Below are 15,241 nucleotides of genomic sequence, written 5' to 3' on the forward strand. Positions count from 1 at the left end.
CAACATTTTTATGATCACATTCAATCCTGATTTTTATAATCATTGCAAAGTCAATCTGACGCTATGGCTGAGATGCCAGTCCATCAGAGGAACACAAACATGCAGAATTGGGCATATAAAGGGCACTTTGGAGATCCCAGCTCACCATTTGCCTAAAATGCATGTGTGGAGCCATACAGGGCACAGCAGCGCCCCCTAGATCGCCAGCTGAGATATATAAGCATCAGCGGAGAAGATAAAGGTCTACGATCCGAATTAGATGTCCCTCGTTCTGCTGAGGCTGTGAGGGTACAGCTCGCAGATCAGACTTGTTAGACGACTTCAAGTCTTGTTGGTGATGGATGGTTGTTTTAAACAAACAAACAAACAAACAATAAAATACCGGTTCAATAAAACAGTTCTTAAAACAAATCTGCTTCAGTATAGCGTCTTGGTGTCATTAAAGTCTTTGAGTCTTATCGGGGAGTATCATTTCACAAAAAACTGCTTGGCATAGAACAGTCACTGTATAGAGTTCTCGGTCTAGTAAAGTCTAAAGCTCAGCAGATGCAATCGTGCAATAAAAGAAAAATATACATAACACTTATTTATTTGCTTTTTTGTAAAAAGACAATCTTGTCCCGCAGTTCAGCGTTATTACCTTGTAGTGATGTCTACTATTTTACGTGATATTTAGCTGCAGATGACAATGAGAAGAGGAAGCAGGAGAATTTTCCCTAAGAAAAGGAATTTTATTTAGGCCTACAGTAAAAACAAACCGACCTTATTAAGTAAGTAAAGTCAAGAAGCACACCAAACGAAGTAGCAAAATAAAGAAAAGAGCATGATTGACGTGTCTATGAAACTTCCTTGCGCCCAGAGATACAGGCTTAGCTGAATAAGACGCGATGCAGCTCTGCAACCCTGCAGGGAGCTGTCCACGAGCCGCGGTTCTGATCCGCTCTCACTCCTGTTCAGCATCCATCCATTTTCTGTAGCCGCTTATACTATTCAGGGTAGTGGGGGTCCGGAGCTTATTCCAGAGGCTACGGGCAGAAGGCAGGGAGCAACCCAGGATGGAGCACCAACCCATCGCAGGGGACACACGCTACAGTCACTCACACATGCACACCTACGGGCAATTGGGCAACTCCAATTAACCTCAGCATGTTTTGGACTGTGGGGGGAAACCGGACGACACGGGGAGAACATGCAAACACACATAGATAATTATAACTATAGCATAATTCATACTTTTATGCATAAGATCAATATCCCAAAATGTACATTTATAGAGATATTTCGTGCTAGAGCGCTCCACCTGGGTGCGTGTGTATGTATGTGTGTGTGTCTGTCTGTTTGTGTTTGTGGCTTGTACTGAATCAGGGACGTGTAAATGTCCACTAATTAGTGTACATAAAATGCCGTTTCCATTAGACGCTCCTAGTAAAGGCTTGGTCGCCCTTTTCATAAAACTCAAGCTACGTTGCTGATTAATATCATTATCTAATGGTTTATAAGACCCAACCTGCTAAAATATGAAATATTCTTATGCGTGTTAAAAATAATATTTGTACGTAAGTCGTAATCGTTGTGGAAATTACAAAGCAGCGGCTATGAGTCAGGCTATATTTGGTCACATGTTGCAAATCAGCTGAAATGGCAGAACTATGTACGGACAGTATCAGTCAGTGGGGAGCCTAGCTTACTATCCGATAGGTATTGGTGTCGAAAATCGGCCGAAAATCAGAAATCCATCATTGCTGTCCTCAAGGTCACGCGCGTACGGCACTGAGGGGGACGCACTAGGGTTAAATTCCCAAATGAAGATTTGATGAGGGGGGTGACTGCGCAGTAATACGTAATACTATATATGTCACGGGATGCTCTGCAAAACTGGGCAAGGGCATTCAGAGAAAAAATAGGATGCGTACGTGTCGCTTTGGGGGTTCCTTTGCTCAACTGGGAAACGATCAAGGTTCTTCATGGGGTACGTGCAGCTGGACGGTAGGCGTCTGGATTAAATGAGAGGCGATCGCTGCTTGGTAACAGTACTGAGCCAGACGGGATTATAAAAGACAAGAATTCAGCATACGGAGACATTTCACGAAATACCGTGAGTGCAGAATATCAAACAGAATATTGTCATGGCTAGAATTCTTACCAAAACAATACATTTACGTTATATTAAAAAGAATAATAAACCAAGTATTTTATCGAGCTATGCCATCATAAAAACAAGATTGAATTGCGGCGCATGTGAAAAATGTAAGCTATGTATTTCGGTTGTCATAGCTACGCTTGAAATGTAAAATATGAAATGAATATTCTACGGATAGAAATAATTGAGAAATATCAGTAATATAAGATATTTGACATTATGTGATATCTGAGATCATAACAAATCATTACTAATGTATATTGCTCATATTAATTAATGAATTATAATTCAGTAATCATTTTTTGTTTATATTGAACCACAGATAACAGCTTCATTGTAACAACAACAACATTTATCAGTCATATTTAACTGGTGTTAAGTGATATCAGTACCTATAGAATAATTTTATTTTATTATTGATCTTACTGAGCTATGAATATAAATCGTAAATGCAAAATTTGGAATGAAATGGACAGGACCTCTAGCCCTGCACTGGAATATTTCTTGGTAAATTCTGTATTTATGCACAGCTGGATTTTTTACAGGCCAGAGAGATTCTGACAACAAGCTGAGGGAACATTCCGGATTCTGCTGTTAGGGCTGCCGAAGACTTAACCGGGAAAATGGATGGCCAGAAGGTAGGCCTGCATTTCTTTTCATTATTCTCTTGTTCTTCAGCATATTCTCAGTACCAGATTATTGCATTAAATAATTCGCTCTATTCTTTGATAAGCCACTGCAGTGCAAGGGTCTTGTTACATGTGGTTTGTTAAGATGAATGTATTTCAGAAACAGATACAGGGTGAATTGGGTAAGTTAGACTAACTTGTACAGTCTGTTTTGCTGGGTGTGTCCCCTCATTCGTCATGCGCTCCATGTCATATTGTCGTGCACGCTGCTCACATCTGTTTGCAGATCAGCCCTCCTGATACTGCACAGCAAACTGATAGGATTTGGGAAGCATATTTAACAAATGACTGCATATACAGAATCCAGATAGTCTTAATGACCAGACCATGACCATTTATTGTCCATTTTAATGATTAGTATTAAGTATTTTTTGATAACAAATAAGTGACTGTCTTAGAGATTTTTATTAGTGGAGGGGAATAAGTTAACTGTAGCAGAATTATTTAAGAATTATTTATAAATGTATGAAAAGCAATCTGAGTGCAGTGTTTTTCAGTGTTATACAGTCTGCTATTAAGAACCGTAACAGCAGCTTAAGTTCAGAGAAACTGAATAAATGTTCCTGCTGTAAAAAGTGAGAATAGTAGTTGGAGGCTGTGTATGTAATGACTGAATGCTATTGATCAGGCTCTTAGATTCACTGGGCGTGACACAGACCTTATACCGTGTGCATTATGTCATAAATCGTGTGTCATGATGTTCTGTAAATTTCGCAACAGTTGGTCCTGAACTGGAATTAGAAGGACGAGAACCATGCCTGACGTAGTGCCGGCACTTTATCGAGGACTGAACTGATTGCTGGAATGGATACTAAAGTGATGCATGTTCATTTATAACTGCAGCTAAGAGGACTGATGTCTAATTCCACTTGCTAAGTAGGGAGTCGATCTTTAGAGGCTTCGAAAACATATCCATTAAGTAGCAATACATTTATAATGTGATGTTTGGACAAGGTAACTGGGTAACTAGCATAACTAGGTAACTAAAATTACCTGCTGCTTGTTATTAGACATTGGTTATCTTATTTCTGAGAATTTCGTCTGAGATAATGACAGTTCTGATTCATACCTGCAGAACTGGCGTAGCGTAATTAAATTTAAGTAGATTGATTAGACCCGTTAGTGCAGGTTTCGGGTTGTTAAATTGCCCCCAGTTTGTAAGCAGTCACCAGTGAGGAGTCTTTCGTGTTCATCGTCTTCCACTGCCGAGGACCAGTTCCAATAAAAATCCCTGGATGTTGTTCTTGCTATGGCCAAATACCAAAGATACATCAGCTGCATCCTCACCGAATGACATCAATCAGATGATTCATGGAGCCTCGAGTTCGTTCTTGGAAGGAACGTTAGGAAGACTGATCTTGCCAAGACCTCGAGAACAATCTTTGTGTTCTTGGTTTAAGAAACCCATTGATTTTGATTGTAATTCAAAAATCAGTTCATTTGTTATTTAACATATCTGCTACGAATTTTCAAAGAAACCGACACATTCTGGCTTTATAAAAGTAAATGAAAGAATCTTTGATATGAATGAAAATAAAGCTCTGAATTTAAATCTTCATTGGAACTGACTGGTCACACATAAAACCAAGACCTTCAGTATTAAATACTTAGGTATGCCTAATTATTATTAGAATTAAAATTGTGCCGTTATTAAACATTTTATAAAACGAGCATGGGAAATCCTACTGCTACGTATCCTTACATGTTTAAATTTACATACATACCAATTTGTGAGATAAAGTTTTTCAGAGTTTCTGCATAAATAATTTGGCAGGTTAAAATTTGGCAGGTTAAAAGTTTTTACAGATGCATGTTTGCAAGATTGAAATCATGAATTAAACAATAATGTTTTAAACTGTTTTTGTCCTGGTACCCTACGTCTATTTTCCAAGGTTGGTCGGCTGAATTCATATAATTTTCAATGAGTCATGCTGAGCTGGCAGACAGGGCAAGGACAGGAGGGCAGGGCCTAAGCGGGGAAGGTGAAAGAATAAGCTAATGAGAGCGTTAGCGACTGTCTACTCCGTAATTAACATACTATATACAGTATACTATGCTTTTCATATATTGCTTATTAATTGTAATATGGTGTTATAATCATTTTTGTAAAATCAATATGTGTGTAATATAGAACCAGTCAAATGTCTGGACACACTTGTTTTTAATACATTTGTCTGTTTCTGCCGTGTTACTCACCTTGTAGTAGAAGGTCTCTGGGCAATGAAGTCATACATAGCAAATATTGCAATGACCAAGTGTTGTCCAGTATCTCAGAATTTTCTCAAATTACAGGCAAAACAGAACATTGCAGATTCTTGGAATTCTTCAATCATCTCCCAGATGTAGCCTCCTGAAAAGCTTCTCCAACAGTTCTGAAGGAGTTTCCATAAGTTCTGGGCACCAGTTGGCTACGTTGCTCTTACTCATTGGTCCAGCTCATCCGAAAGCAGCTCTGTAGGGTTTAGGTGGGGGGATTGTGGGGGCCAGGTCAAATGTCACAGCACTTTTCTTGTTCATGAAAGAGAACTTACTGCATAACCTCCAGGTGTGATTATGGTCGTTATCTTGTTGAAAAACAAAATGATTTTCTGTAGATGTGACTTTTGACTGGTACTGTATGTGCAGCTCTGGAGAAAATTATTGTTAATGTTTTTTTATTGCATTTTTAAACCCTGGTTTAAACCTGGGTCTCCTGGCAGAAGGCTACACTGAGCAGAAGGTTGCTTCCAGGCTCAAAGTTACAGTAGACAGTAGTTGCAATACACAAGAACAAGGTAAAGCAGGAGATACAGGCAATAACCAAAACCCAGCCAGTTAGAGAGCAGAAGTGACTTTCTAATGTCAGAGATGACAGTCACCTCACCCAGCAGTGCCTCATAAATCAGAAGACGACCTCTAGTGACCTTCAAAAATAATGGTAAACATTAAGTGCAGATATGAAGTGCACTCCTAGGACAATTCATAACAGGCTCCCAGAAGCAGGACTGAAGACCCATAAAGCAAGGAACAAGCCCTTCATCAACGAGAAATGGAGAAGAATCAGGCTGGAGTTTGCAAAAAGATCCATGTTTTACCCGGGCGTACGCCCATAAATTGAAAAGTAAATGAAACAACATCTCTTAATTTTTTCCAGAGCTATATGTACACACAGTACCAGTCAATAGTATGGACACTTCAAGCTGTTTACAAAGGAGAGTGATAATGTCGCGTCACATGACCTAGTCACCTGACCTAAAGACAGTAGAAATGGTTTTGGAGGAGTTTGGCCAGAGAGTGAAGGAAAAGAAGCCATTGAGAGCTCAGCTTATATGTGGGACCCCCTTCAGGACAGCTGGGAAAGCATCTCAGGAGGCCACCTCATGGAGCCGGTATAGAGGAGAATGTAGGGTCAGTCAGTCCCTGGAGCAATTAGGGTTAAGGACCTTTGCTCAAGGGCCCAATGGTGGAATCACCTAGGGATTTGAACCAACAACCTTCTGAGTCTCAACCCACAGAGCTGCCCTCCAACAATTTTTTTTTTTTCACGTAATACTTTTCTGGTCAGCTGTAGTGAGCTGTAATATAACACTTCTACATCCTGTCTGAACGCCTCCCTGCCCCCTGGTCCCCATGAATCCCCAGAAACAGCAGGTGACGTGCTACCTCGTCTTCTCTGTCTCCATCGTGGTCATCGGCTCTCTGCAGTTTGGCTACAACACTGGGGTCATTAATGCCCCTGAGCAGGTGATGTCCACCTTCTGTCCGACAATAATAATAATAATAATAATAATAATAATGAATAGGTTGCCGTGGTTGTTATGTATTATGTCTTAGCTTTATTCTTGGAGACTGTCAAAGATGGCGTTTGTGTTCTGCCCAGTAAAGCTGGTTTATCCTGCTGACTGGTCTGGTCGGCCCTGAGTGTTGGTCTGTATGTGCACCTCAGAAACTGCGAGCCTTCTTCAACAGCACCTGGGTGGGGCGCTATGGCCAGTCCATCAGCCCCGGGGTGTGCACGCTGATCTGGAGCCTGTCAGTGGCCATCTTCAGCGTGGGCGGCATGGCCGGATCCTTCAGCGTGGGCGTCATGGCAAACACCTTCGGCCGGTGAGTGGCGCCCTCATGGGGCAGCGTAAACCTGCAGATAATATCCGACACAGATCATGTCTGAGATCTGATGAGGCGCCCTCCTGCCTCTGTCCCCTTGCATCCCCAGGCGGAATTCCATGCTGATTATCAATGTCCTGGCTCTGATTGGTGCAGTCCTGATGGGGCTGTCCACTCTCTGCGCTTCCTTTGAGATGGTGATAGCAGGGAGGTTGGTGATTGGTCTGTTCTGTGGCCTGTGCACGGGCCTGACTCCCATGTATGTGGGTGAGGTGGCCCCCACCGCCCTCCGCGGAGCCTTCGGGACTCTACACCAGCTGGGAGTCGTGGTGGGGATCCTGATTGCTCAGGTGTGTCAGCTTCACAGAGTGACTGGTGATGTATTCTTTCTTTAGGTGTTTGATACTTCATCTGTCTGGTGTTTTCTCCTGGTCTGCAGTGGCTGGTGTAAATTCAGTTTTTCATTCCACCTGATAAGGGCGCATGTTGAAGTCTGTTTTGTCGAGCGGAGACTGACCATGAGGTGCGGCCTGTTGGCATGGAGACCCCCGAAGCTCAGGGTGGTCCCGGTGCCCTCTTGATCTTTGGCCCCCATCAGATGTCACTGTTCTGCCTGCAGATCTTCGGCTTGGAGGCCCTGCTCGGTTCGGAGAAGCTCTGGCCGGTGCTGCTGGCCCTGACTGCTATTCCAGCCCTGATCCAGTGTCTGCTGCTGCCCTTCTGTCCCGAGAGTCCGAGATTCCTGCTCATCAACAGGAACGAGGAGGAACTCGCTCGCAAAGGTGTGCCTGCACTTCCTGCCCGGTGCTGCCTTTGAGATTCTCACTGGATTTTTTCACTGTCCGGCTGTGTTTATTCAGAATCCTTACCGACAGCTCAGAACTCACTGTCATCCAGAGTACAAACGTGCTTTTAAGTAATTTCTGTGTATATATTTGATCCTTCTGTCTTTACCACAGAAATTTGGAGAAGCTCTTAGGACAGGAAGTGGATAATAATGGCTGGTAGCTGCTTTTCACTTGGTGCTATAATATTTTGAAAATGTCGGTTTTTGTTGCTCTATAGAATTAAAAATGAAGAAAACACACATTCTGAGCCTCTGTCAAATGCAGAGATTCAAACGTGGTTAAAACTCATTGATAAATATCCCTCATGAAGCAGCAGTCTGTTTTTGTCCATGATGCTCTGACATCAAACAAGCCTTGTCGGTATTTAATTGGATATCTTCCGTATTCTAACTGTGTGACAGTAGTGTGGAGGGTACTTGCCTTGTTTCATGTGAAAAATACCTTTACGCTGGCTATGGGTTTCTCAGCCTTCACACTATAACCAAAAACACATCACATCCAAACTTTATTTTTACTTTTGACTGCCATGATGGGAGCGGCATGGTGGTGCAGTGGTTAGCACTGTTGCCTCACACCTCTGGGACCCGGGTTCGAGTCTCCGACTGGGTCACATGTGTGCGGAGTTTGCATGTTCTCCCCATGTCGTCGTGGGGTTTCCTCCGGGTACTCCGGTTTCCCCCGACAGTCCAAAGAGGCTGCTGAGGCTAATTGGAGTTGCTAAAATTTCCCGTAGGTGTGCGTGCATGAATGAATGGTGTGTGAGTGTGCCCTGCGATGGGCTGGCCCCCCATCCTGGGTTGTTCCCTGCCTCGTGCCTATTGATTCCGGGATAGGCTCCGGACCCCCCGCGACCCAGTAGGGTAAGCGGTTTGGAAAATGGATGGATGGACTGCCATGATCCATCACCCCCAGCCCCATCTGTCCGGACATGGTCGCGCTGACCCGGGCCCTGTCCAAGACCTGATCTCAGGCATAAGGGATAAGGCAGCCGTTCCAGTCCCAGGCAGTGCACTGGAACTTTTTGTCAGTGGAAAAGGAAAAAGTACCTTTGCTGATTCTCTCGATTCCTAGAGCCTGGGGCAATTTTCCTTAGCATAACTACACTCTGGACAATAAAGATCTATATTACCACTGTAATCCCGCTGAGTCTATAGGAACTCCATGAAACTGCAGTAGTTTATGAAAACCACCTTTGACCTGGTGTTGTCATGGGGTCCATGTGTGCTGTTTTATGTTTAACTGCTGAGCTTTGTGTATAATCACTTCCTGTTTCTGTTGTGTGCCCTTCCCCCAACTCCTGTTATTTCCTGTTAAGGGCGGAGTTACGTCTAGGATGTACACGGTTCATGACAAAGAAAGGTTAAAGAAGCATTGTATTATTATTATTATGGTAACGGTTGACAATATTCCTGAAGTGAATCTGCTGGCTGAGGTTGTCTGAATGCGCAGCCTGAATGAATGCCCTTGGAACTGCGGTGTGACGTTACCCAACCTGAATGCCATGTCTGAATGCATGGTCACATGTCTTTTCTCTGAATACCCTACCTGAAAGATCTGTCAAAAAACACACCTTGTCTTGTTGAAATATCCAACCTGAAACCGGTGCCTAGAGCCCAGTTGAACCACTTTGCCTGTGTGAATGCCCTGCCTGGAATGCCGAATCCGAATTATTCCGTTGGGATGCCATGCCTGATTGCTGGTTCACTTGCTCTTTTGGAATGAAGTTAAGTGGGAAGTATTGCTCTCATTAGATCAGTGTTGGGTTTGTTTTTCCTCTACAGAAAGCTGCAGCGGTATCTGTGTCCTTTTGGTTTCTTGTAGACAAATGTGACATCACAAGGAACACAAAAAGACCTGTAATGTTAGTGTTTGTGCCAATTTATCCATCTTTAAAAAAATGTTAAAAAGTACATCTCTGCATGGACTATGGTAACTGCAGACATCTTAACATGGGACTCTGATATCAAATTGATTTTTTTTTTATAAACCTTTTGCTCATATTCCACTTTAAAACGTTTTTATGTCGTTAAATTTTCTTTTTTGGGAGTTTAAAACTCATTCATGACTATAATAGCAGAATGTGGACACTCATTACCAGTTATCAGACTCGTGGCTGTCTGCTCTTATTAATAACAGCTGATGTTTTCTGTGTAATCCTGCTCAGTTTTGAAATAGTTGGCTCCTGGGTCTGGGTCCCTGCTCTGAACGTGTGGTAACCGCCTCCTGTCTTCTCGCTGTGGCTCAGCCCTCGTGAGGTTGCGCGGTTGTGATGATGTCAGCGAGGACATGCAGGAGATGAAGGAGGAAAGCATGAAGATGGCCATGGAGAAGAAGGTGACCATACCCGAGCTCTTCCGCTCTCCGCTGTACCGGCAGCCCATCGTCATCGCCATCATGCTGCAGCTCTCCCAACAGCTGTCCGGGATCAATGCCGTAAGCGAGCGTCCGCCACCCAAGACTAATGCCACTTTCTTTAAGGTTGCACCCGTCTTCTGGAGGGAGGTAGACCAGTCATACCAAAAGACAAAATACATTCCAGACTTCTAACCCTACAGCTATATACCTGAGACGAATTTAGCTTGAAAGCAAATGCAAAGGCCTTTGATTGGGAATGAAGTAGACAGCAGGTTGGATGAAACAGGTCGCCGGTTTCCTTTTGCTCATTCTTCTGCTTCCTTCTTTCCTCCCCTCCATCCATCCTCTGCCTCTCAGGTGTTTTATTACTCCACCGGTATTTTCGAGTCTGCCGGAGTGACCAAACCCATCTACGCCACCATCGGAGCCGGGGTGGTCAACACCGTCTTCACCGTGGTATCGGTACGGATGCAGACTGCCGTCCTGCCGGCTTTGACCACCCTGTCCTATGCACTGCCGAATCCCTCAGAGTCATTCCCAGTGTGGCAGAAAGTGCTGTGCGATGGCGAGACTAAAGGTAAAGAATAAATCTTGTCCCTGGATGATTTTCTTTGTTCCTTCTTTGCTTGCCAGCTGTTTCTGGTGGAGAGGGCGGGCCGCAGAACTCTCCATCTCCTCGGCCTGGCTGGAATGGCAGTCAGCGCACTGCTTTTGACTATTGCATTACTATTGGTGGGTTAATTGTCATATTTTTCTATACTGCAATGTACTTTACATTGCTGTCTCTGCATTAACTTTAAAAGCGAGTCTGCCGTACCTCTACGTCTTCAGAAGTAACTCCATCGCCGTGCCTTTCTTTGAGCAGAAGGACATACAGTCTTTGAGTTACCTCAGCATCGCGGCAGTGTTCGCCTTCGTGGCCATGTTCGAGATGGGGCCAGGGCCCATTCCCTGGTTCATCGTGGCTGAGCTGTTCTCCCAAGGGCCTCGACCGGCCGCCATGGCTGTAGCTGGCTGCTCCAACTGGACGTCCAACTTCCTTGTAGGAATCAGCTTCCCCAAGCTGGTGGTGGGTTTTCGTTTGCACATTCGCAGTCATTTTTACTCGTTGATCGATTTTGCTTATTGTCTGGTGTTTTCGTTCATGTGTCTGGTGTCCTGGTCCATCTGAAGGCTAGTTTGCTTAAGCAGACTTTCTGCGTCTGTAACCCTTTCAGTTTTTTGTCTGTTCCTTTCTCTTCATGTCTTATTTCTAGGAATGGTGTGGTCCTTACGTCTTCATCATCTTCATGATCTTTCTCATCATCTTCTTCGTCTTCACCTTCTTCCGAGTTCCTGAGACTAAAGGACGGACCTTCGAAGACATTGCCCGTGGATTCAGTGGGTCCGCCAACCCCCCCTCCAGCCTGGCCCAGCCCTTCCCACAGCAGGATGAATCCACCCTGTCTGCTTCTCCTACCAAGGAGAAGGTTCCGTTAGAGAATGTTCCAGCAGAGGACATGACAGAAACACCTCAGAAACCCAGTAGCAACACATAGGAAAGCCAATTTACTGTTAGGCCCGCAAGACGACAGTCAGAGTAACTAAGAATGGAGATATGTGAGTTTTTTGTTGCTTGTTGCGTTTTTTTTTTTTTTTTTTTCGTAAATGTGTGTGGAATTTGAATGATAAACATGCATAAGTGGAAGAGGAAAGAGTTTAGCTTTCAATATGTGCAGATTGGATAGTCTAGTGTTTTAATGAGAAATATTTATGAGTATATTTTGTGTTTAATGTGTACATGTATTTTGAGTTCACTTACAGGTGTAAATTCAATTATAATTAAGTTACATTTATCACAACATTTTATGCACCCGTAACACCAACATACCCATTAGCTGACTGCAATCAATGCTGTTTGTTATTTTCTTTTCATAACATACAAAGGGATTAAAAATGAATGGTAATGTTGTTTAACCTTTTCGATGACAGCAATTCGTTGGTGGTTTTTAGCAAAACTTACTGATACACAATCTACTCAGACCATTTTTACACGCGGCACAAAATGTGAAAAATTTACTAGCGCCCCATCTGATCTGTTGTCCAATTTAATTAAGTGATAGTAGTAACACTGGACTTAGCTGATGTCTGAATTACTGCCTCTCTATGTATTTCCCAAGCACCTTTGCGAACACATAAGCTGACCTGGGAGATTCATTCTTACAGTGTATGTGTCACTGACTTTCATATGTGTTGCATTTTTCACATTTAATCAGATATTTTGACCACCCAAAGCTAGTAAGGCAGGAGTGCAGGTTTGTTGTCACATTAGCAGTAAATTTGTCCGTTTAGATTTAGCTGCATTTTTCCACAGTGGTGTTCATTTACTTACCATATAGATTTAATTTTCAGAGGGTTACTCGAAGGAACTTAAAAATGCTCCTTTTTGGCCAAATGGCAGAAAGTATTATTATCAGTGAGCGATGTAGATTTTAGAATAAAATACTTATACAGAAACCTTTCCCTTGCACTTTAGTACCGTAATGTATGTAAAATCTCAACAGAGCTTAAGTATATCATAGCAGTGGGGGCTGCCACAGACACAGGGCTCCAGCATTCAGAGCAAGCAGCAGCTTCTGCCATTCAACTGAACCTATTCAAACCAAAATAGATGTTTTTACTAAACGACCAGCAGTGCTTTAATGCATAGATCCTTTAGAAGGCAAAAGTTATTTTATGGAAAAATATATATATTTGATGTTTTTTGTTTGACAGAATAATTTAATATGTTGGCCTCAAAGAACTAATATTTTTGTTAAAGGTTAGTCTCTATAGTATATTTTATTTATTTAATCTGATAAAATGTAGATAACACACAGTAAACATGACATTAAAATACAATTTAGGCAAATAAAGTAGGTGCCGATAGGAGTGAGAGAGAGAGATAAGAGATAAATATTTATTGTTACTGTCACTTGAACAACGATATTGTAATGCAATCGACTCAGTGTGAGTGGGGTGGCTTTGCGATGCTGTTGGGTTGTTCTACATGCCCTCTGTCACGATGTCCGCTGTGAACACCTGTAAACTTTTGTATTTGTGGAAATATGTAACGTTGCGGTGATTTCTGTGTTTTCGTGTAGATTTTAGTAGGTGGTCACATACTGTTGAGTACTTCTTGGCTTGAAAAGTGATTAAGAGAACTTTGTCTGCAAATGTTTGGGTGTCACACTGGAGTACTGGTCAAAGGTCAAAGTATGGCGTCTCCTTCTTTTAAGGACCTGTCTCATTTGACAGGGACCCTTAACAGAATACAAACGGATGCAGTGCCACTGTATGACTGTGTTCTGCACCAGTGGACACTTTCTTATATTGTGCTATATCCTGATTACTTCAGCACATGTGTATGTGCTGCTTATTTACACGAAGAGAATAAACCTTGTAAAACCTCACTGCGTTCACTGCACCTTCTTGTATTTGTGTCAGGACTGACTTAAAAATGTACAAAATCCAGTCTCTAACAAAAAGACTGTGACACATTCTATTCCTGTTTATTAAGTTAATGCATGTCCATCCATTCATCCATCCATCCATCCATCCTGCAGAGGGTCATGAGGCTATGGGGCAGGGAAGCCCATCTGTTGCAGAGGAGAGGTTAGCTGAGCTGAATCTGTTCAGCCTCGAGCAAAGGAGACTAAGGGGGGACATGATCCAGGTGTATAAGATTCTAACAGGTCGGGATGCTGTTCAGCCAAATGGCTACTTCATTATTAGTTTAAATACTAGAACTCATGGCCATAAGTGGAAATTAGTGGGACAAAAATTAATTTGAGGAAGCACTTCTCTACACAGCGTGTAGTTTGAGTATGGAATAGTCTTCCTGTTAGTGTAGCGTAAGCTAAAACCCTGGGTTCCTTTAAATCAGAGCTAGATAAGATTTTAACAACTCTGAGCTATTAGTTAAGTTCTTCCCAAAAGAGCCTGATGGGCCGAATGGCCTCTCGTTTGAAAATTTTCTTATGTTCTTATGTTCTCATTTTCTTATGTTCTTATGTTCCCATTTTCTTATGTTCTTATGTTCCCATTTTCCTATGTTCTTATCCCTGCCATTAAATAAATAGGTTAATAGAAGAATAAATGCGGAATCCAGGTCAATTGAATTAGGTCTCCGGTTGACTGAAGCAAACTTGTCGGATGTTTCATTTACCTAAATGAAGGAGTCATACGGACCCCTCAGAATGTGAGGTCAAGCCCGTGAAATTCTGGCCGATTTGGAGGGAATGGAATTTCCATTTAGCCCTGGGGAGTGAATAAGCGAACGCGTTTCATCCGCTCGTTGTCCGTCTCCTCACCCTGGGCAGCGTGGCAGGAAGCCTGAGGCCGATGCCAGGCGTCACAGGGCACAAAGTCAGGTAGCCAAGCTGGGTGTCTTTGGCCGGAAGGAGGCAAACCAGGGCCTCCGGAGGGGCTCGCACGTCACGGGGGGGGGGGGGGGGGGGGGGGGGGGTCATGCGGGATCCACAGCCCCGGCTTCGGAGGTCTCCGCAGTGCTGCTGTAATACACACGTTTGTACTAGTAATACATGCGGTACCATAACACATGTGCAGCCCCACTGGCTGGATACCAAAATAAGTGTCACCAGCTGCTCCATATAGTCCAAGAGTTTCAAAATAAGAGTGTCTAAAAGGTTTATTGCGTAGTGGACAATCTTGCTGAAACCGGAGATTCGCATCATGTTTATCCAGCATGATTATGTGCTGCAGCGCTATTGCGAGAGCCTTGTACCTGCTGTGATCACATCCATGCCGCTTACAGATGCAGCCGGTGCAGTAGCGACACAGCAAACATGCAAAGTGCGTCATTAAGTTACAGTAAATGTTCAGCCCGCGCTGTAGATACCATAAACTTACAGTCGCACCTAAAGTCACACAAACGCCGGCGTGCAGGTTACCGCTCTCGGTTGCTCACGTCTCTCAGCAATCGCTGTATTGTATGACTGGTATCTGTGGTAAAGGTGAGAACCACGGAGGACGGCAGCGCGTGGCGGGCGACTCCGGCGGGATTCCCGAGCCGACAGAGCCAGCTGGAGCTCAGAATCAAAAAATAAATAACAGCTGATCACCCTCTAATCTGTTGCCATGGG

General features: G+C 43.4%; 1 protein-coding gene across 3 annotated transcripts; it reads left to right on the top strand.

The window, feature by feature from the left end:
• Positions 1-1,638: 1,638 nt before the first annotated feature.
• slc2a3a (solute carrier family 2 member 3a) lies at positions 1,639-13,549 on the top strand. 3 transcript variants are annotated; one of them, XM_048994393.1, is made up of 11 exons: positions 1,639-2,095; positions 2,671-2,778; positions 6,451-6,552; positions 6,755-6,915; positions 7,025-7,265; positions 7,535-7,697; positions 10,009-10,196; positions 10,476-10,580; positions 10,752-10,850; positions 10,984-11,187; positions 11,375-13,549. In XM_048994393.1, exons 2-11 carry the CDS (start codon positions 2,764-2,766, stop codon positions 11,654-11,656), a joined length of 1,560 nt encoding a protein of 519 aa, XP_048850350.1. In that variant the 5' UTR covers positions 1,639-2,095; positions 2,671-2,763; the 3' UTR covers positions 11,657-13,549. The 3 variants fall into 3 exon arrangements, with proteins under 3 accessions (XP_048850350.1, XP_048850351.1, XP_048850349.1); XM_048994394.1 differs by having other exon boundaries at positions 2,686-2,778; positions 10,752-10,854; positions 10,922-11,187; XM_048994392.1 differs by having other exon boundaries at positions 2,686-2,778.
• Positions 13,550-15,241: the final 1,692 nt, after the last annotated feature.

Source organism: Brienomyrus brachyistius, chromosome 23 (assembly GCF_023856365.1).
Source record: "Brienomyrus brachyistius isolate T26 chromosome 23, BBRACH_0.4, whole genome shotgun sequence".
NCBI classification, from domain to species: domain Eukaryota; kingdom Metazoa; phylum Chordata; class Actinopteri; order Osteoglossiformes; family Mormyridae; genus Brienomyrus; species Brienomyrus brachyistius.

Excerpts from the sequence above, each read along its gene's own strand:
- slc2a3a (XM_048994394.1), top strand. Across the intron at positions 7,266-7,534 it reads TGGGGATCCTGATTGCTCAG|ATCTTCGGCTTGGAGGCCCT; the intron begins GTGTGTCAGCTT and ends TTCTGCCTGCAG. Across the intron at positions 10,581-10,751 it reads CCGTCTTCACCGTGGTATCG|CTGTTTCTGGTGGAGAGGGC; the intron begins GTACGGATGCAG and ends TTTGCTTGCCAG.